We start from the raw sequence: 23,188 nt of genomic DNA on the forward strand, positions 1-23,188 counted from the left end.
AACAAATATATAAATATATAGACAACACACATAAAATATAAGTATACAATTTTTTAAACCTTTAAAAAAATTTCCTATTCCGTCAATTTTATAGTTTTATTAGTTCGATTTAGGTTTTCAGAATACTAAAAGTTTGTTTACATGTTCAATATCTCACTTCAAACTTCTTTCTCCTAACAATTTACAACCTATTATACGTTTGTCTAAAAACTACTAATTTGTGTACAAAATATACTATTTACAACCTTCAAACTTGTTTCTTATTGAAATTTTTAAAGTGAAAAAGAAATAAAAAACGCTCGAATTCGCTCGATGTTCGATCGGAAAATGCTGGGTTCGATTTTGGCTCGTTTCGTTTTTCGCTCAGTTCAAATTTCAGTCGTTCGGTTCGGTTGTAAACGAGCCAAGCAACGAACAAGCTTTCGCTCGGTTCAATTCGGCTCGTGAACAACACATGAAATTCCTCAAGCCCAACTTACATTTATCCACTAAAATGAACAAAATCTTAAATAACAATAATAATTTTATTATTACCTCTTAAATATACGGATGTTACAATATGAGAAACATGTGCCACGTGCCACATAGGCGCACCAACTTTTAAAGTGGATGTTGGTGGTGTGTGTGCGGATAAAAACTTGGTGTAAACTATGTAGTCGATACCGTCGATATATCAGTGATATATCGGTTATCGGTCCCTTGGTGATATATAAGTCAGAATATCGGTTCAGAATACCGGTACCAACAATATCATGATATTGACCGATATTTGAATGATATTGGACTAATATTTGACCGATATATCACCGATATTCCCGATATCAATGTTTTAAGTCTTAATTATCAAATTTTAGTGTTCAATATTATTGTTTTAAGTCTTAATCAATTCTTACTTGCTACGATTGTTAGTGTTTTGCAATTTGCAAAATGTTAATTTGTTAATGGTAGGAGACTATACTGAATTATTAGTATTAAATTGCTATATATATGAATTTTACATGACGTTAAAATTACCGATATCCCACCGATATCTCAGTGCGATAACCAATATCTGTGATAACCGTGTAGAGAATGTGAAATATGAATTGGGTAAGTTTTGTGTTTTCTAGTTTTCAATGCATTTTATTAATTTCTTTAAAATAATTAATATTAATATTTGTAAACAATTTGTCATTTGAAATCAAACACGTGTAAAAACCGTCTGCATGACCAAAAATATTTTTTTTAAACAACTCCGTTTCCATTAATACTAATATCAGAACATTTAAAACAACAACAATAATAATAATTTTACCAACCATAATAACAATAACAAACAAGATTGGGTGATTATGGATGGTGGTGTTCCCTTAATGATGCAACTTATGTGGCGCACCTACCAGGCCCGGGCCACTTACTTAACCAAACAAAACTTTTTATTAAATATAAACTTTTTTTTAAAAGCTTATAACTAAAAACTTTTAAAAACTCTTTATCAAACATACCTTTAGTGGTCCCGAGTCAAAACCTGCTTTCACATGGTTGAATGCATTAATTGAAAATCCATTGCATTTATTGAAAATCCTTAAAATTCGTTGCATTTATTGGAAATCCTTTAAATCCGTTTTTATTTCATCATTTTAAATCTTATAAATTTTCATAATTTGTATTTTTAGTTTCTTTATATCTTTTTTCCAACTTCTAGAATTATATTCATCAATGTAAACTTCAAATTTTCTATTTGTTTTAATTTAAATCCTCACAAAATTGCATCTATTTGTAGTATGTTATAATTATTAGGGGTGTTCTTCGAGTTTCGGGTTCTTTGGGTCGAGTTCTTCGGGTTTCAAAGTTTTAAATCTTAACCTGAAACTCAATCCAAATCTCTCACGGGTTTTTCAGGTTTGGGATTTTTCTGGTTGGGTTAATCGGGTTTCGAGTATCCTAGAAAATGAAACTAAAAACAAAAAAAACTTCAATGCTAAAATTAAAACAACATATTCTTCTTTGCTCGTAACGCAAATAATCAAATAATAAACCAACATAACTTGATAAAGTCATAAAACAATTCAAAAGAAGAGTAAAACTAAGTAACTAACTCGAACCATAATCGTCTTCAATCAGACGTGATTTGGTTGTTCGATTAAGATTGCTATTAGTAATAAATGGAAAACATAAATTAACAATAAACAATCGATCCATAATAGTTGGAATGACAACAGTCGATTAAGCTCAAATTATGATAACTTTAGTGACTAAAACTAAGCATATTATTATATCTAAAAATATATTTAATTTCAAAACTAAAAGTTTATTTGGGTTTTTTGGGTTAACCCGAAACTTATAAATCAAACCCGAGAACCAACCCGAATTACTTCGGTTCGGGTTCGGGTTAGTATTTTCTCGGGTTCGGGTTTTTCGAGTCGGTTTAGTTCGGGTACGGGTTTTTTCGGGTTGGGTTTCAGGTTTTGGGTAAAAGTGACATCCCTAATAATTATATTTTACCCTTTTAAATAAAGAATTATTTATTAAATAGTTTTGTTTGTAAAAATATCTATTATATATTGTAAATCCATTATTGGTAACATAGTTATTAAAATTGTAGGTCTCTGGAATGGATCGACAATAGAAATATCACAAACTCTAAGGGTGCGGAATCCACTTAGTATTTTTTTACGAGTATTAACAATAATCTAGAACGAGTAGAAGCAAGGATTAAACCAAAAGGATTACTTGTATTGATTAATAACTATGTATCTATCAATGCACGGTAAAGCAAAACCTTAAGAGGCAGAACTTAGTAAAACCTAGCCGAAGATGAGTTTATAACACACTCATATTCGTCTTTACAGTGTAGACGAAGTTATCTCAACTTCGCTCAAGGTTTTGTCTTCGCCTCTTATAAACACATCAAACATAAAGGTAAACACAAACATAACACATTGTTTAATACGACAAGACAAGCATTAAACTATAGACTACTGACTCAAAATGCATCAACAAAAATTAATAGTTATCTTTGCATTAAATAAAAGTAACAGACATAATAGCTTTAATAAAACTGATAGTTATCTTTTCATTAAATATAGTCACTAAAAGAATGTGGGTTTTTTTATTTCAAACATAAAAAGATAACAATAAGATAATTTTTTCCCCTATTTAACTAAATCAAACATAACCAATCCTAAAAGCAAAATCATTTTGAAACTTCATATTTTAGCATTTTTTGTGTTTGAGAATAGACAACATGTCTAAGTCTAAGTCAGCATACTCTTGCCTGATGCTGCTTATTATTATGATTGGAGGTTTGTTAATTAGTTCTTTTCCTACTTTGTATATTAAATCGGTACATATATCCAAAGGTGTTTTTCTAGTTATCATATAGTGTTCTTTATTTGTTTTCAGTTGGTGTCTCAGTGGTTGAAGGCGATATATGCTATGATGTTATTGGCTACGCAGGTTGTGAAAACCCTACTTGTAAACAAGAATGCGCTGCAAAACACCCTGATGGCAATGGACACTGCAAATTTTTTAGGGACCGTGGTACTTACGGATGTGAATGCTATTATAAATGTTGATGATATCTCAAAAACCAAAATACATTGTAGGTGAAAAGTTTGAGAGTTCAAGAAAAATAGTTTGTGTCCTTTCTAATAATAATATGAGTGATTAGTTTTTAGATTAATATGATTTGTCTACCCAATTATATCTGTTGCAATAAATAAATTTCCGTCTAAAATATCCTTTCAAAACTCACATGCACAAATTGGCTATTATTTAGACCATGTGTAGTGGATGGAGTTTCTATATGACATTTTGCGTCATATGGCGCCATGCATAATTGGGGCTTTTTACCAAAAAAAGTGTAGTGAATGGAACCTCTCTAATTTGTACTCAGATATTATAATTTAAATTAAATAATAATGTGAAAAAAGCGGTCTAAAAAATTAAGCAATTAATAGCCAAGCTCACCTAGTAATAAAAACCTAGATGACCCTAAACTAGACCAGTAACAACAGACAAATATACCTTTCGGGTGTAGTATAGCTAAAGAGAAGTCCGGGAGTATCGAATTCTAGAGACACTTATTGAATTGACGAAACTAGAACTAAAGGCTAATTAATTAATAATTAAGAAAATATTGTTTTTATAGTTTAATATATTTAATTTAAAACTTATAATAAATTAAACTAAATAAACTAGAAAAACAGATTACCGAATTTGAGACCTTAATTGTAAGTGCATGGATTTGGTGTCCGCAGCTGTTTGAATAGGATAGGGGTAGTTTGGTCTTTACACTTAATGTATAAAGGCTCATTCGCTAACCATGTTTAGCGAATGAGGCCTCATTCGTTAAGACTAGGCTCATCCGTTAATGTAAGAGCCCATTCGTTACTACAGTGTAACGAATGGTAGCTCATTCGTTAAGATATACCCATTCGCTAAGGGTGTTTAGCGAATGGGCTATGGAAAGACCTTATTCGTTAACCTTGTTAACGAATGAGAGGTCTCATTCGTTAATACAGTGTAACGAATGAGACCAGCCTATAAATAGGCCTACCATAGTTAGTTTGCATAGAGATCTGTGCCATATTTATCCCCTGTAACGTTATGCTGTTGGATGCTCTCTAGATCCTTAATGTATTCATCATCCATGTAATGTAATCATCCTTTAATGTATGAACACGATCATTAACGTATCGATTTGCGACTAGATTCCTGGCTCGTAAACGCTCGTATAACATTTCTATAACTGGTATCAGAGCCGGAGGTTGCTCGTGATACGTACCAGTTCGTGTTCATCATATTTGTAATCTGTTTGATAAGATTTTGATGAATTCAGTGAACGATTGATGAATCTGATGATAGATTCAAGTTCCTCATGTAAATCCGATCATTCAAGTATAATTTGGTTGTGATTTGATGAAGATTTGATGAATCCGCCTTTGTTGGAGCTTGATTTTTTCCAGATTCTGGCGACTGTAACTGAATTTTCCGGCGATTCACGGTTTTCCGGCTACAGTAACCGTTTGAAGGATGATTCGTTAATTTAAATGTTCATTCGTTACGGAGATTTAACGAATGAGTTATTCCTTACAGTGTTTAACGAATGTAAAGCTCATAACCAATGAAACCTTATTCATGTACTGTTCATACGAATGAGGATGATTAACGAATGAGGGTGATTAACGTATGGAAGACATTCGTTAAAGGTTTAACGAATGTGAGTTTAACGTATGTGTACATTCGTTATGGGGGTTAACGAATGTAACCTTTTCGTTCATTGTCAGATGAATGAGTGATGTCAGACGAATGAGGATACCCGGATAACGAATGAAGAAGGATAATGTATGAGATTCTTAAAAAAAATAATAATAATAAAATAAAAAAAGAGTATTTTTGGAAAATTTTCTTAAACGAAATTTTTCGGGGATATTCCGAATATTCTGGATACTCTTCTTGCAAATTTTGATGAAATATTTTCCGGCCGACTTTTCACACATATCGAGGGGCCGAGGGGGAGTAATCGACTAAGTGAACGAGAATTTTCTTGAAAATTTTCAAATAATTGTTCAAGACCTTGCCTAATTTGTCAAGAAATGGGGGAGATAAAAATTTCAAAGAGGTTATTCGATTGGTATCTTCCTACGTTTGCAAGGATTTCTTGAAAAATTACTGCAATTCAGGTGGTAATTCATGATTGCAAAGCTACGTTTGACTGAGTTCAAGACTGCTGTTGTTCTTCGATCGTGGATTGATTTGTTCGAGATTGAAACCTGACTATGTGGGATACGAGCGTCTGTCCGTTTACTTCTTTCTGAGGGACTTTGATCCTAACTATGTTGACTACGAGTTTTCGGCGGATTGCTTCTGTTAAAGGGGACAATTCTTGAATGGGTTGATCTTGTTGAAGAATATACGAGTCTTGTCATCTAGATTGAAGAATATGATCGTTTGGGGTTGATTAACGAAGGTTGGAAATCTGAATCATATATCCAAAACAGTAGCGCATCCAAGCGTATTGGTTGCCGAAGAGATTCAAAGAGTTATATTTTGGGATAGACGTTATCGAGAAAGTGAAGACCTAAGTGAAAGATATTGAGTGATCGGGTTATTCATGAAGATGGGTGACGAGGTTAAAACGTAAAGATATTTTTGCTTTACCGGTGCGACAGATAGCCGATGACATGCTGCTGATTGACTCGTTTGATCGAACCATATCATATGTCAGTTGGATGATCTAAATGATCACCTGGAGATGCTTATGTGAGGGGGAGATCTGATACGAGTAGCTACAAGTTGTTGGTTTGCTTACAAAAAGTTATATTTTGTCTGTTTGCACAAGCCCGAGAATCATCAGCCAAGGGGGAGGTTGGCTGTACGGCTGATGATATGCAGATAAAGTATTCACGGTTAAAGTATTCAACTTTAACGTATTTGTCGTTAAAGTATTCAACGCTAACTTATTGAAAACTAAAGTATTGGAAAGCATTCGACAGCTACGGGAAAGGGGGAGTCTGTAAGTGCACGGATTTAGTGTCCGCAGCTGTTCGAATAAGATAGGGGAAGTTTGGTCTTTACACTTAATGTATAAAGGCTCATTCGCTAAGCATGTTTAGCGATTGAGACCTCATTCGTTAAGACTAGGCTCATCCGTTAATGTAAGAGCCCATTCGTTACTACAGTGTAACGAATAGTAGCTCATTCGTTAAGGTGTACCCATTCGCTAAGGGTGTTTAGCAAATGGGCTATGAAAAAACTTTATTCGTTAACCTTGTTAACGAATGAGAGGTCTCATTCATTAATACAGTGTAACGAATGAGACCGGCCTATAAATAGGCCTACCATAGTTAGTTTGCATAGAGATCTGTGCCATATTTATCCTGTAACATTATGCTGCTGGATTCTCTCTAGATCCTTAATGTCTTCATCATCCATGTAATGTAATCATCCTTTAATGTATGAGCACGATCATTAACGTATCGATTTGCGACTAGATTCCTGGCTCGTAAACGCTCATATAACGTTTCTATAACTGGTGCGTTTGCCGGGAGTTAATCGTGCTTAATCGTAAAAACAGATTTTTGATTGATCGGGTGTATTTATGAATTGTGAATTCAAATATGAGAAACAGCTACCTAGGCATGTAATCTGAATTGTGACGGCTGACGTAGACTGTCGCAGTCTGCTCAAACAATTAATTTTTATTAACTTAAATACCTATGAGTACGGGAAAGTAAGGTCGTCTCTACAAGAACTTAAGGAAAGTGTTAATCTAATATTTTATGATTTTAACTAAATTAATTATTTAACTAAGGCGGACAGACGATGTCAAGCAATTTTGAAAAGTATTAATTAAACTAAAATGATTTCTTTTAATGATTTGTAAACAATATTAATTTAAGGGTATTCATCCTAGGTTCAGGTAATGTGATATTCAGTCTTAATTTCAGATTCACTTGACTTGATTGCGCAGTAATTACAAAACCTAATAGTTTGATTGTGATGACAAACGATAACTTAACTAGATTGTTAATACAATTGAACTCGATCTACCCAATTACCGATTTATGTTTTATGAAAACTAATTATGTGACAATAGTTAATGATTAATAGTCTAATGATACAAGAGCCTGACCCTAATGCGACACTCAAAGACCCCAATAGCAAGCTATTGTGCCAAGCCTTTTCCCATAAAAAATATATTAATATCAAATGGGCCAAATATTAAACTAATAAGAACAGATACCACACTTAACTTTAGCCTAAAGGCCAAGAAAGTATGCTTCCTCACCTCACCTCACCTCACCTCCTGGGCCGCTGTTTATGTAAGAACTCTATTCATCTTTGTATTCTTCATTTAGTCTATGTGGGACACCAAAGTTTTGCCTTTTGCTTTGGTTTGCTGCATCTCCCACCGCCCATAAAGCTACTCCACACTCCAAATCCAAATCCAGGTCCACAGCTCCCATTAGAGTGCACAAACCGATTTAAAACTCAAAACCTGTTTGGGTTAAAACCGGTTCAGTTTGGTCAACAAAATCAAAACCGGTTTACGATCGGTTTCGATTCGGGTTAAAACCAGTTTTTATCATGTTACGATCGGTTTCGGTTCGAGTTTTGATCGGTTTCGGTTCGGGGATTGACCGGTTTTTGCCCGGTTTTGGCCGGCTTCGTTCGGTTAACTGGTTTGGAATGTGTAAATGTGTAATGGGTTATGAGTCCGGTTTATATAAACAGGACCACCGGCCCATATATGAATTTGAAACTAAACCCGGTTTAGTCTTTTCTTCTCTCATTCCTTCCTCCCTGTGGATAACGCACCCTCAGTCTCACTTTAATTCTGCAAATTATTATTATTATTCCAAAACCCTAATCAGAAAATGTCGACTTCAACATCTTTACCAGCACCCATGTCGAAACTTCTGATTCGGATAAGGTAATTTTGCTACCTGTGATTATTATTATTATTATTATTATTAACTTGCTTTCTTCAAAATTTAGGGTTTTTAGAGATTTGTATTGTATGAAATTGTGGGTTTCAAGAATGAAGTAGACCATTATTATAATTTTAAACCACAGAGCTTATTTAGGTTGCAAATACAGGTTTTTTATTTATGTATTAAATCATATACAAAATTACAGATTTGCTTATTTTATATCTTAATATTTAGGTATGTTATGCTAGAAATCAGTGTTGCAATGATTAATTTTTGGCAAATTGATTTTATTAATCCCACCTTTTTGTCATTTGTTGATAATTGTGGTCCCCTTTTAAAAGAAAAAATTCTCACTTGACCTTCGTTAAAAAAAAAAACTTAACAACGTTAAGTTTTAATTCGAATTTCGAACTGATGTTTTAGGGCCATCGGAAGGAGGATACGAGTCGATTGATGTAAAACTTAGCTCGAAACGGTGCTCTAAACAACGAAACAGTGGTTCAATTCGGGTGTTTGAACTTCCAATTAACAAAAATCAAGTAATTTGAAACACCGTTTTGAGATAAGTTTTACATCAATCGACTTGTATCCTATGAAAAGCCCTAAAACATCAATTTCAAATTCGAATAAAACTTAAAAATGTTAGATTTTTTTAGCAGAGGTCAATGAGAAGAAAATAAATTTAGAAGGTGGGACCTCCAACAATAATATTCTCAGTTGATTTGTTATGTTTGCATTTAGTTGTTTATGTTTGAAGTATATATGTGAGCATTCATATGGAATTTTTCAAAATTATTTTGAAAAATTACATATAAAATTTCCGGTCCGAATAATCGCTAGTCGGTACTCCACCGCCCGACTAGCTACCGGTGGCTTCTACAACTGATAGAAACCTATAAGATATATACAAAGAAATTATATAAATACCTTTGATCACATGTAAGGCGGTTTGATCATAATAATTGGGATGCAATTTTCACAATGTCAAATTTTATTGTATTTCAGATAGCACCAAAGCAGAAAATAAGGATTAAACTGAGGTCATACTGGGTACCTTTAATTGAGGATTCATGTAAGCAAATCTTGGATGCTGCTAGAACAACAAACGCGAAAACCATGGGGCCCGTTCCATTGCCAACCAAAAAGAGAATATACTGTGTGCTTAAATCTCCTCATGTGCACAAGGATGCAAGATTCCACTTCGAGATCCGAACCCATCAACGGCTCATAGACATTCTACACCCGACTGCACAAACCATTGACTCGTTGATGCAGCTTGATCTTCCGGCTGGTGTCGATGTTGAGGTTAAGCTTTAGAAAGTATGTTTAAAATCCCTTTTTTGTTGTTATATGATTCCACTTGACGCTTTTGTGTAGTGAATTTGTTACATGTATCATTGTGTTGATCAAAGTGAAGATGTTTGGTCAAGTATGAAATATTTTGTAATGGCTTAACATTGATGGTTTCTATTTTTTTGATTTGGATTGCTTAGACCACAAGTCAAAAAATAGCTCTTAGTGTTGTAATTTGTTAAGTGATTAAATTGTGAGTTGAACTGATCATAGTGGATTATTGGCGCTTGTTCATTCGATAAAAGTGGTGGTATGTGTAACAAAGTGAAACTTTCAGTTTGAGAATTACAGTCTTTATTAGCCAGAATTTGATAATAAAGAACATGTTTTCTAACTGATAGCATGCAATATAAGAGGCTAAAAGCACCAGTCATGTCTAGAGGTGGGCATAAAACCCGGTACCGGACCCGAGCCGACCTGGTTTTACCCGACCTGCAGGTAGGAACCATGTTTCAGTTTCTCCCCAGACTCGCCAGAACCTATTCCACCTCTATCCAGTCAAAACCTAAACCCCACTAGATCAAAACCCGATAAAAACCCAAAAAAATCACTCGAAACCCCAACCATACCTGGAACGGCTACTACCCAACCTGGTATTTTACTTTTGTTGACCAAACACGAAATCAGTTCCTACCTGGTTCCAGCTCCTTTAAAAACCCGGTTTGCTCACCTTTTAGTAACAACACCCCTAGCCACGTCGCCCGATTTTGATATCACGTGTTTTAAAAGCGACCATTATTTATCTGATGTTTAATTTGAGTTGGCTTAAGTTGTCCTGTTGTGTAATTTTAATAAACCCGAATTAATTCTAATGTGAGGTTTTTTTTTACCTAAGCAACTCATCTATTGATGGTCATTCCCACTTTGGTGGGATGTTAAAGTTGTTAAGAGTGTGAAAAAGGAGGTTACTTGTTCGATCCTTATATAGTGTAATATTTAGTGGTTTTATATATATATAAAATAATTAAAGAAAAAGAAACACCCTTATCTACTAATATGTAGTGTCTTCAAAGGAGTATTTTGTTAAGTGTTCTTCACTTTTGTAGAAAGATTCATGATGGTTAGCAACTATAATGTTAGTATATTATATTAAACAAGTTGCATGATCGTAACTTCAAGCATGCATATATAGCAAACATAGCACTAGTGAATAGTGATGTTTTGGCCATGTTTCTTCGATAGTTCGATGTAGGCAACGTGATGTTTGTTACCCAAATGGAGACGGTCAATCTAATGCGCATCCATGACCCTAGATAAGCTCCATCTCATGGTAGTGGCACGTCCACGGTCTGACCAACCATGAAGGTCCTGATAGATGACAACATTTGTTCGACTTTTTCATACTCTTTACCGTTTTTTCAGAAAACAACGTCAACTACTGGACTGAGGAATGACATGTTAGAAAACGTCAAAGTTGATCATTTTATCATAAGTATTTTCATACATTTTTTGTATCATTTTAAATAAAAAAAATTATGTCAAATACACATGTGACAAAAGTTAATTTTAAAAAACTTCCAAGGCTATGGATCATGTTAAACGATTCTTCTAACATTAATTTTGTCTAAATAGAATATTGGAAAAGATGTCGTGTCTTATAAGAATCACCAAGTTGTATTAATAATAATCTTTATATATTGGCATATTGCATTTGTTTTAAAGTTTTATAATATATAATGTAACTCTAATGATGTGATAGAACATATATCGCCAGTTTTCACTCTGCAACTTGTATGTCAATTGTATTTTTGTATTTGTATCACATGTTAGTATTTTTTATAATGTATTATAAATAAGTTTCACAATATATAAACCAAATATTTGTCATCATCGTGTTTCACGCGTCTTGGATAGAAGACTAGATACCTATAGTCAAGTCAAAATTGTTAAAAACCACTATAATATTTAGAATGTAAGGTATAGCAATTGCAGGTAGATAAAGATGTGGATTTTTGTGGATCCTCTCCTTTAATTAGTGGTGTGGACAACCCTCACAGCCCCACTTAACATTTCTTTAGGGAAAAATACACACTTGATGAATCATGTGACAAATACCTATATATTTTTAAGTAGAGAGAGAGAGTGGAAGAAAATAATATAGCATAAATGCATAAGCAGCTTGTATTCACGAGTTGATGGGTTGACCCCAGTATGAATTCAAACATGGCACAAACATGACCCAATTGAAACAAAAAAAAATTATTTAACTTCTTTCACATGCCCATGTTTAAACTATACCGATTTTTAAAAAGGACTTTTAGACTTGGGTATAAAAAAGTACCAAATACTTAAGTTATTACATAAAACGATTTTTAAAAAGTATGTACGTGTGTGTGTTAAATGGGTCAAACTACGAACCAGTCGGGTTGACACAAGCACAACCCCTCTCTCTTGTTTGAATTCCTAACAAATTTTCCGACTCTTGTTAGTTGCTATATACTTTCACGGTTAACAAATTCTACATGACCATCATGTATTGCTGAATAGAATACAACACGCTATCCTAATTCAACCTTGACTTGTGCCCCTTTAAACAAAACTAGAAACCACAAATTTCATATTTGTTTCATGTCATGTTAGAAAATTACACAGTAAATGCACCTACTATTATTTCCTATAGAGTTGTCAAAGTTGATTGCGTATATTTATGTCTTTGTGTGTATATGAAATTATGAATACGCATGTGTGTATTTTCATTAGAGGTTTATGACTTTAGCATGTTTTCAGACCCGGTTTGTGTGTTGACCCGGACGCCTTACCAAGTCAAAGGTCGGACCAACCCGGGAGGGCAGACCTGTGTTTGACTCAGATGGCGTCATAAATAATATAATTATATACATATATATATATATACACACACAAATATATGGGATTAGGTTCACTTCAAAAGTGTTTCTTATTGTGAAAAGTGCAAGAAGTAATTACAACTAATCATAAATTTTCTTTTATTTATGGTTTATTTTAACAGAAGGGGCATCTTAATACAAAGTTTTTTTCTTATATGGTAAGTAACTTATGTGTGAGGTAAGTTACATATTTTCTGTTTTTTAATTTAAATATTTTTATAATATAACTAGTTTCATTTACCATAAAATAATCGATCTTCATAATTCCGTTTTATCAACAAATATAACTAAGTTACAAACTATTTTTTTCGTTAAAATTGTTTGTTTTTTGTATTTTTAATTTAAGATTAATTCGTTCATTTTAATTTTTCGAACTTAACCAAATTTAGGAAGACTTTCAACTTTATACTGAATTCGTAAAATCACATACACAATACATAAATGATCATACACATGATAAAATTTACACATACAATTCGAAATGTCACCTCCACAGTGTATATATATGAACCTATACATGATAAAATTTACACATACACAATTAGAAATACCACCTACATAGTACATACATGAACTTACATAACTACATACGATAAAATTTACATACACACAATTCGAAATACCATGGTACGTATATGGACCTGCACACGATGAAATATACACACACACAATTCGAAATACCACATACACAATACATATATAAACCTACACACTACAAAATAATTTTTTTTATTATTTACATTAAATTACATATAATAAATAACAGATTATGCTAATAACCTACACATGTAAAATTTTCACATACACATTCATGATATCACCTACACAGTACATATATAAACTTACATAATATTACTTGTGTAAAATAGTTTGTAAAATAATTTTATGAATCACATTATTTATGATTTGAAGCAAAAGAAAAAAAAAAGAAAAAAATAACAAATTGAGTTATATCGTGATGTATTTTAATATATTTGAAACAAAAGAGAAAAAAAATGAAGTCAAACCTTGGTATTAAATTCGGATAGGAGTATTAGGTTAGTATTAATCATTAAATGATATATTAGCAAATGTTTAGGGAATTCATTGATTGTAAACATTTGTTATGGTAGAATAAGACCAAAGTACCCATTTTCTAATAAAAAAACCTTATAAATGAATTCTATATTTATTACAAGAATGCCATTATGATTATAAACCATAAATCAAACATAATCAACGACTCAAATTTATTTCTCGCACTTCTCACTGTAATATCACTTCTCGCAATATCCATCCCCCCAACACACACACACATAGAAGAAATATATAATGAAAACACATTTGAGTTGTGAAAACCCGTAAAACACTATGTAACATCATTTTTTTTACACATGTAATATATGTTGTTACATTTAATATAAAACATCGAAAAATAAAAAAGAATTATTTTGCTATTTTTTAATATTTTTTACTAATTTTTATATATGTTTTCAGAAGAGAAAAAAAATTATATTTATGTTTACATTTTTTATTAGCTTTAATTGTGGACGACAAGATTCAAACTTTAATTAAAAACATATGATTGAGAATGGGTTTCTAGAGTTTTCACAACTCAAGTTGGTTTATTTTAACCTAACCCTATACATATACATACATACATACATACAGGGGAGATTTCAAATGAGAACCACTTTGAGTTTTAAGAACTCGAAAGAACTCAATGCAACAATTTTTTTTACACATGCGTAATATATGTAGGTTACATATACGTAAATAAATTACAGAATTTTTTATGCACCGAGTCGACTTTTTACATATGTGTGACAAACGTTAAAATTAGTGTAATCGCTTACATATTTATTCTCTTTCCTCCGTTGATTTTTTAATCAGATTTAATCTCAACAACATAATCTAATCCATTTAATTAAATGTGTGGCCAATAATAGAGTTCTTAAGTTCTTAAAACTCAACAATGTTCTCAAAATATTCCTCCCCTATTATATAAAGAAAGGTTCAAATAAAAATAAGGATTTTCCTATGAATAGAAAGAACAAATTGATTTTTGGCATGTGGCATTACAACCCATGGTGAAAGAACAATTATACGAAACTATGCCGGTTATAATGGAGAAAAAGTAATTCTAGGAAACTATGTCGGTTTTTGGTAATTTTAAATCTTAACCATTGATTAACATAATCCAATGGCTATGATTTATTCATAGTCTTCCTAGGAAACTACTTGTTTTGCGGATAACCCTCCCATATATATATATATATATATATATATATATATATATATGAATGCTCATGTACAAAATAATTTTAACTTGAAAACATAGGAAACAATACGAATCACCAAAAATGAGGCGTAGGAAACAAAATCAACTAAAATACCAATCTACATAAACAATGCTTTATAATAACAAAGAAAAAAAACCTAATAGTAACAACAAAAAACCTAATGGTACCAGAACTAAAACAAAGCACTGGTCGTCTTTGTTACATTTGTTACGGTACCAGAACTAAAACACAGTGAGTCTACGCGAATTCGGCCGGTTTCCATCACGTTCATTACGATACCAGAACTATAAAGAAAAATGATATTCAGTCCGTTATTGTTACAGCACCGAAAGTAAAACGAAAAAAAAGTAAATGCCTTGACTTATATGATTCCGTCAAGTAACCCGATGGGGGCTTGGCGACACCAAAGCTCTCAATTGTATTATATATTAATAATTCTACCCTGAATACATGATCATTTATATATGTGATCGTATTTCTCAATCTTTGAACATCTTTAATAATTTATCGTCATTCTGTATGATTCTAGAATTGTAGTTTTTTACTTTTGAACAATTGAAAACGGGAGGCCCAAGTGAAGGATGAAGCCACGCCAATGGTACGTCACTAGCTGACAACCGGGTGACGTCAAACACCCCGAAATTCAAAATTCCACTCTGTAAACAGATTTTTAATTGTTAATAACATGTGTCATTACGCGTTTAATTAATTTTCAGAATTTTAAAAAGTTGGCAACATTCTCGCACCACATGCAGGTTTTTATTTTATTTTTTATTATTTTCGTTAAACCGCAAATTTCCATTAAAGTAAGCGAAACTCCCTCACTACCAAGAAGCTAGAAAGGGCTAGCCGATACATTTAAAAAGCAATTACACAACTAACACTTTCCATTTAGTCTAATCTACGTTCGAACCTCTAGCCAATTTTTAATCTATAAGAAAGTTAATACTTTGATGTCTCCAAAAATATTATCAACCTTGATCGGTTTATTTATCAAAGATAAAATTATTCCATACACCAACAAGCCACTATAATTTTAAATTGCATCAACTTCCTTTTATGCTCAATATCTGGAATATGCTTATGAATTTCAAAAACATCTTAAATCGAGAACATCGTATATAATAAGGGGATTTTAGCAATTAATTATTAATTTTTAATAAAAACCAGTTATTTTAGCCGGTTAGGTTAATAACCGAAACCGCTTAGACAAGTTAGAGATTTTCTACTCAAAAACCATAAACGGTATTGCCATTAACCAGCTTGACAAATAACTAGTTAATGCACTCATAATTTAGACCCAACTAATTAAAGCTGGTACAATAAAAATAAAAATAAATAGAACGGCAGGCCAATTTTACTCGTACACTCATGTACAAATATAGTTTATGCTACATTTAATAGGGATAAAAGGCCAACCTACCATTTTTTTGTTGTATTTTACCAAAGTTGAATCATTAATCTCTCATTTTATATCTTAACCACCTAACCGCCCTGAAATAAAAATGGCGGCCAACCTACCACGTATCATTCTTCAGAAAGATTATCACAAAATATCATGTTTTGTTTTTTTTTTATTCTTTTGTCACGTAAGTTAATTAGAATCAATTATGTACGGAATGATTGAACGGCTTGACGTTTGGTTACGTGTGGAAAAAATAAGAGAGATAAACACAAAATTCAAAATAGGCATCTAATCCATTTGACCAATTGACCGGCGTTACATTTCTTCACGTAATTGCTAATTTTCTTCCAACCAATATGTTAACTCTTGAAGGGTTATTCATCTCTTCCAAATTTGTTTGCAGTTAGTTCATATAAATTTCCCCCAACTAAGATATCAGTTTATTGGATCATTCAAATATATATTCAATGGCATCTGCTTCAAGTTCGTTCATTCAAAAGAGCTTCAAATATGACGTATTTTTGAGTTTTAGGGGTGAAGACACCCGTAAAACTTTTGTTGATCATCTTTATTATGCTCTTAAACAAAAGAGCATCGAAACTTACAAAGATGATGAGAAAATCAAGAAAGGGAACCGGATAAGTGATGAGCTTATTGGATCCATCGAAAACTCGAAATTTTACATCATTGTTTTCTCCAAGAACTATGCATCTTCAACGTGGTGCTTGGACGAGCTTGTAAAGATTATGGAGTGCCAGAAGGCGATAGAGCACACTGCTTACCCCGTGTTTTATGACGTGGAACCCACTGAAATCCGAAAACAAATTGGGGCGGTTGGAGAAGCATTTGCCAAACATAAAAATGAAGATGCTGGGAGATGGAGAGAGGCTCTTCAAAAAGCAGCCGGTCTCGCTGGGTGGGAGTTGAAGAATACTCTTGATGGGTAATTTGTTCGTGCTATATTCTATATTTTCCGTTCCTTTCTAGCTAATCTATGTTCAAAAGGCTCCTGTTGTATTGTTGAATTATAAGTCAAATTTTATTCTTTGAAAGATTGAACATGAAAGACGTGTATATACTGTGCTATCAATTTATGATTGTATGGTATGGATTTGAACTTAATTGTGTCACTTCTTTAACAAACAGGCATGAAGCTAAATTTATCCAAAAGATTGTTGACCAGATTTCACTAGAGCTACGATTGATTAATTCCAGTGACGATGCAAAATTAGTAGGTATGGAGACACGTGCAAAGGTTATAGTTTCATCTTTAGAAAGTGGTTTTGATGATGTTTGCATGATTGGAATCAAAGGGATGGGAGGAAGTGGGAAGACAACTCTAGCAAGAGCGGTTTATGATAAGATAGCCATTTGGTTCGAAGGTACAAGCTTTGTTGAGAATGTAAGAGAAGTTTCAAAAGAGTCTTTATCTGGTTTAAAGAAATTGCAAAAACAGATTCTTACAGATGTGTTAAATGATCAAAGCATCGGAGTAACAAGTGTTAATTCGGGAAAAAATATTCTGAAAAAGATGTTGCGTAGTAGAAAGGTTCTTCTTGTTCTAGATGATGTTGATCGTATCGACCAGCTTGAGGCGTTAGCAGGTGAGCCTAATTGGTTTAAATCTGGAAGTAAAATCATCATCACAACAAGAGATGAGCAAGTGTTAGCAGCTCACCGGGTGAACTTTATTCATGAAGCGAATTTGTTATCACACGAGGAAGCAATATGCCTGTTTAATAGGTATGCATTTGGGGGAGAGACTCCAATTCGAGGTTATGAAGAGCTATCGGGAAAAGTTGTGCATTATGCTGCTGGTCTTCCATTAACAGTTAAAGCTCTAGGTTCATTTCTTTGTGGTAAAACTGAGCATGAATGGGTAGATGCCCTAGAAAGATTAAAAAAAATTCCAGAGAAGCAAACCTTTGAAAAATTGGAACTAAGCTTTGTTGCTTTAGAGAATGATCATAAAGAAATATTCCTAAATGTTGCATGCATATTAAAAGGTGAAATGAAAGAAGAAGTAATCAGAATACTTGAAAGCTGTGGATTTTATGCTCAAATTGGTCTAAGGGTTCTTGAGCAGAAATCTTTGATAACCATTTCTGGTAATGATCGTGTGTCCTTACATGACCACGTTGAAGAAATGGGCAAGAGTATTATTCGTCGTTTACACCCTACTAAACCTCATAGACATAGTCGATTATGGATTGAGAAGGAACTTAAAGATATATTGGTTAAGGACATGGTAAGGTTTAAGTTTATTTGTAAAGAAGAATACTAACATTTTTATTTGTCATGAACTAAAAAAAAATCATGCTTCTACTTTTTTACTTACAGGGAACTCAAGCAACAAGATACATAAAACTACGGCACGGGGATCTCCATCCAACTATCATTATGAAAGGTCTTAGAAACATGAACGAACTTAGATATCTTTACGTGAATAATAGATCTTTCTATCTTCGTAAAGGTCATAATGATTTTTTAAATAGCAGTTGGAAATTTGATGAAATTTACCAATACTTACCAAATTCTTTACGATTTATACATTGGTATTATTACCCTTTTTGGAGTTTACCTAAAACATTTGAAGCAAATAATCTTGTTAGCTTGGAAATGTGTTTCAGCAACATTTCTGAACTCTGGGAAGATGGAGAAAGTAAGGTAAAATGAAGGTTTACAAGTTGTTTTTCATTATGCATCATAGTTTATATTTGTCATTATAGTGATATTCATATATTTTTTTGTTTGCATATGATAGGTTCTTAAAAATCTCCGATTCCTTAACCTCAGTTCTTCAAAGTTAAGAACCTTGAACCTTGGACTGACTCCAAATATATAGAGGTTAGAACTTGGTGGATGTAATGACTTCGTAGAACTTCACATGTTTATAGAATTTTCAAATCTCAAACTGATTGACCTCCATTGCTCTAAGTTGAGAAACATTAACCTTGGTATGGCACCACATCTTGAGAGTTTAGATCTTGGAGGATGTAATGAGTTTGTAGGATTTCAATTACCCGTTAAATGTTCAAACCTTAGATTACTTAACGCTACTTACTCAAAGTTGAAAGCCTTAGACCTTGGGTTGACTCCACATCTTGAGAGGTTACATCTGGGAGGATGTAATGACTTTGAAGAACTTTACATGCCTGTTGAATGCACAAGCCTTAAATTACTTGATCTTCGTTGGTCTAAGTTGAGTAACCTTAATCTTGGGCTAACACCACATCTTGAGAGATTAGATCTTCGAGGTTGTAATGAATTTGTAGAACTTCAAATGGATACTTTATGTCAAAAGCTAAAATCACTCGACGCACGTTGGTCTAAGTTGAGTAGCCTTGACCTTGGGCTGACTCCACATCTCGAGAGGTTAGATCTTGGAGGGTGTAATGATTTTGTAGAGCTTCACTTGCCTGTTGAATGTCCAAACCTCAAAATACTTGACCTTCGTTGGTCTAAGTTAAGTAGCCTTAACCTTGAACTGATTCCACATCTTGAGAAATTATATGTTGGTGGATGTAATGACTTTGTAGAACTTCATATGCCTAGAGAATGTCTAAAGCTCCGACTCCTTAACCTCAGTTACTCAAAGTTGAGAACCTTTGACCTACATTTGACTCCGCACCTTGAGAGATTAGATCTTCGAGGATGTAATGAGCTTGTAGAACTTCTCATGCCATTGAAGTGTCAAAAGCTCAAAATACTAGACCTTCGTTGGTCAAAGTTGCGTAACCTTAACCTTGGGCTGACTCCACATCTTGAGAGGTTAGATCTTGGAGGATGTAATGACTTTGAAGAACTTCACATGCCCATTAAATGTCCGAAGCTCAAGTTCCTTAACTTGAGTTATTCGAGGTTGAGAAGCTTTGACATTGGGCTTACTCCACATCTTGAGATATTAGATCTTCGGGGATGTAATGACTTTGTAGAACTTTATATGCCCGTTGAGTGTCCAAAGCTCAAAGTACTCGACATTCGGTGGTCAAAGTTAGGTAACCTTAACCTTAGGTTGACTCTACATCTTGAGAGATTAGATCTTGGAGCATGTAATAATTTTGTAGAACTTCAAATGCATGATGAATGCCCAAAGCTCAAATTTCTTAATATGGCTTATTCAAAGTTGAAATCCTTTGACCTTGCGATGACTCCAAATATTGAAAGGTTAGACCTTAGAGGATGTAATGACTTTGTACAGCTTCACATGCCTGTTGAGTGCCCAAAGCTCCAATTAATTGACCTCTGTTGGTCTAAGTTGAGTAAACTTAACCTTGGACTTACTCCACATCTGGAGAAATTAGATCTCACAGGATGCAATGATTTTATGAAACTTGATATGTCTAATGAAAGTCCATCAAAGCTTGTATTCCTTAACCTTGGTTATTCAAAGTTGAGAACCTTTAACCTTGGTCTAACTCCACATCTCGAAAGGTTAGATCTTGGAGGATGTAATGATTTTGAAGAACTCCACGTGCCAGTTGAATGTCCAAATCTTAAATTCCTCAACTTAAGTGGTTCTAGGCTGAGTAACCTGAACCTTGGGCTGACTCCACATTTGGAGATGTTAGATATTAAAGAATGTAATCATCTTGAAGATATAACTTTGTCAATTAAAGTGATCAAGCATCTTCCAAAAAGCATATGGATGTTGAAACATCTAAAATCTCTTGAACTTAAATCATGTTTGCTACTAGAGAAGTTACCTGATGACCTTGGTCAATTAGAATGTTTAGAGAAGCTAATCATAACAGAATGTAAACATTTACGAGATATTCCAAACAACATCTGTAAATTGAAATGTTTAAAGTATTTACACCTCTCTCATTGTATTGGGGTTGAGAAATTGCCGGAGGAACTTGGACTTTTGGAATGTTTAATAGAGTTAAATATAGAAGGTACAAGCATAAGTCATCTTCCACAGAGCATTTTTCCATTGAAAGGTCTGCACATTATTGGGTTTACTGGCATGGTGGATTAACTTTGTAGACCCAAAGGAGCCAATTGACAAATAACCATTGTAACAAGTATGCTCTCTGGTTCCTGATAATAATTTCTTCTTCATGAATTTTTTAATTTTTATGACAAAAAATGTATTTTCAGGCAAGAACTAAGTAATACACTACTAGCAACAAATATAGGATGTCTACAATAACTGAAACCAGGTAAACTTGTATATCTTTTTTTTTTTTCATTTGAAATTGTATGTGTGTTACAGTTAATCCTAACATTGAATAATTTCCTGCAATCTCGAATTGTGTGAAGCACTTGAAATCTGTATCATTAAAATGTTGCTTAGAATGTTAAAGAATTTAAACTAATTATGATAAGTTTGTGTGTAGGTTACTTTTTTGGTCGAAGTTGAATAAACATGAGTAGAGGATTGGGTAGTAAAGCAAAGAACAAGGGTAAGATTATAACACATTAAACTTAAGGGATTGCGCCTGATGAAGTGTGAATTCTTGAGGATTGAACTATATTTTGGTAAATTTTTTTTTTGTTGAGTTTTTATTTTTCTTACCTCCTAATGGTTTTAGTTGGTGTTTTTGTATTCAAATGGTCTAAATTACTCATAAAAAGCCATCATTAAACAAGGTGAAATGGCATTGTGCTTAGTGAAAACCATTTGTTTTTCTTTTGAAAGACACCTTTAAGTAGAAATAGTAACTTATGTTGGTCTGTAAATAAGTTACAACTTTGAAAGAAAAGAAAAAAAGGATAACATTTATATACTTCAAAAATATTGTGTGCCTTATAAATTACAACTAGAATTATTACCCGCACTTGGCTACTGATGTGCCACTAATTGTAGTTAAAAGATATAGTATGGGGAATGCGTGCTATGTTATTTCATAACTGTGACCACTTGATGAGTTACCAAAAATGCCCCCAAGTTTACATAATTGTATGTGGTTAATACAGTTTTTGTACTTATTTACTACCTCAGCAAGGTGATGTAGGTTGAGCATCTGCATGTCTTTTTCAAAGTTGCTAATGTTCAAAAGGGCATTTTGCATTGTAAAAGATTGTCCTAGAGTTGTACGTTGTTGTTGATTGGTGCTGCTGATGTTCAAAAAGTGTTTGCAGCCTTAGAATACGTGTTCTTCTACGCCTTCATTCTTTTGCTAATTTGCATGATTCACCCTTATCTGATATGATATGTGTTAATTAGTATCTATTGTTTGTGAGGTTGTTTGGTAGTTGTTTCTTCGAGTTGTCTCTTTGGCATGATTCCTTTAGCGTTAGGTCTGGATGGAGTAATTGATGCTTGTCTTTTTGCTCCACTAACATAGGTCCTCCCGACCTTTTTCATGGTAGGTTGTAGTGATTAGCATACATGGTATGCCTCAGATTGCGAAAATATAATTCGGTATTAGTTATGGGTCTATTGGTCGGTGCATCCTTTCTTGTTGTGATCACATCTTTGCAATTGATGTTGAGCTTTTCAATAACTGCTTCATTGAAAAATACGGCTTTTGTACTAGAGTATTCATTTGCAATTAGTGTATTACACAATACTAGTAGTTGTTCGGGTAGTTTTAGTATGTTTATGTCAAGGGTAATTAGGTCAGTGTTGTGTTTACTTACATGCATTTTACTCTGAAATCTTCTCATGGTCCTTACACTTACAAAAAAAAGTGGTATGTGCTGACGTAGTACCACAGGCGGTTTATGTCAATGACAGCGATTATAGATTGACATGTGGCTTTGATTGGCTACAATTTTAAAAAGTATTAGTGATTCAGTGCTTGAGTTATAATTTGATAACTTTAAATTGGATATGCATCGTGCTGTTATGCGCCTGCCTTGATAGCAGATCGCTGAGAGTGATTACTAGATTTGCTTGCATGATTGTGAGTACAGGCCTATTTGTTTGAACCC

At 33.3% G+C, this 23,188-nt stretch overlaps 1 protein-coding gene and 1 pseudogene across 1 annotated transcript; one reads left to right on the forward strand and one right to left on the reverse strand.

The window, feature by feature from the left end:
• Nucleotides 1-7,608: 7,608 nt before the first annotated feature.
• Nucleotides 7,609-7,764, reverse strand: LOC143595317 (U2 spliceosomal RNA; annotated as a pseudogene).
• Nucleotides 7,765-16,773: 9,009 nt separating this feature from the next.
• LOC143595315 (TMV resistance protein N-like) lies at nucleotides 16,774-21,287 on the forward strand. The gene is made up of 6 exons (XM_077074357.1): nucleotides 16,774-17,249; nucleotides 17,453-18,554; nucleotides 18,647-18,973; nucleotides 19,071-19,143; nucleotides 19,276-19,903; nucleotides 20,168-21,287. The coding sequence occupies exons 1-6, from the start codon at nucleotides 16,774-16,776 to the stop codon at nucleotides 21,285-21,287; spliced, it is 3,726 nt and encodes a 1,241-aa protein (XP_076930472.1).
• The last annotated feature ends 1,901 nt before the right edge of the window (nucleotides 21,288-23,188 follow it).

Source organism: Bidens hawaiensis, unplaced genomic scaffold, assembly GCF_021521415.1.
Source record: "Bidens hawaiensis isolate Kalapana, Puna unplaced genomic scaffold, B.hawaiensis_p1.1 tig00044903_1, whole genome shotgun sequence".
NCBI classification, from domain to species: domain Eukaryota; kingdom Viridiplantae; phylum Streptophyta; class Magnoliopsida; order Asterales; family Asteraceae; genus Bidens; species Bidens hawaiensis.

Coding starts and splice junctions, on each gene's coding strand:
- LOC143595315 (XM_077074357.1), top strand. CDS start 16,774: ATGGCATCTGCTTCAAGTTCGTTCATTCAAAAGAGCTTCAAATATGAC. Junction 18,974..19,070: donor GGGAAGATGGAGAAAGTAAG/GTAAAATGAAGG, acceptor TGCATATGATAG/GTTCTTAAAAATCTCCGATT. Junction 19,144..19,275: donor GAACCTTGGACTGACTCCAA/ATATATAGAGGT, acceptor GTATGGCACCAC/ATCTTGAGAGTTTAGATCTT.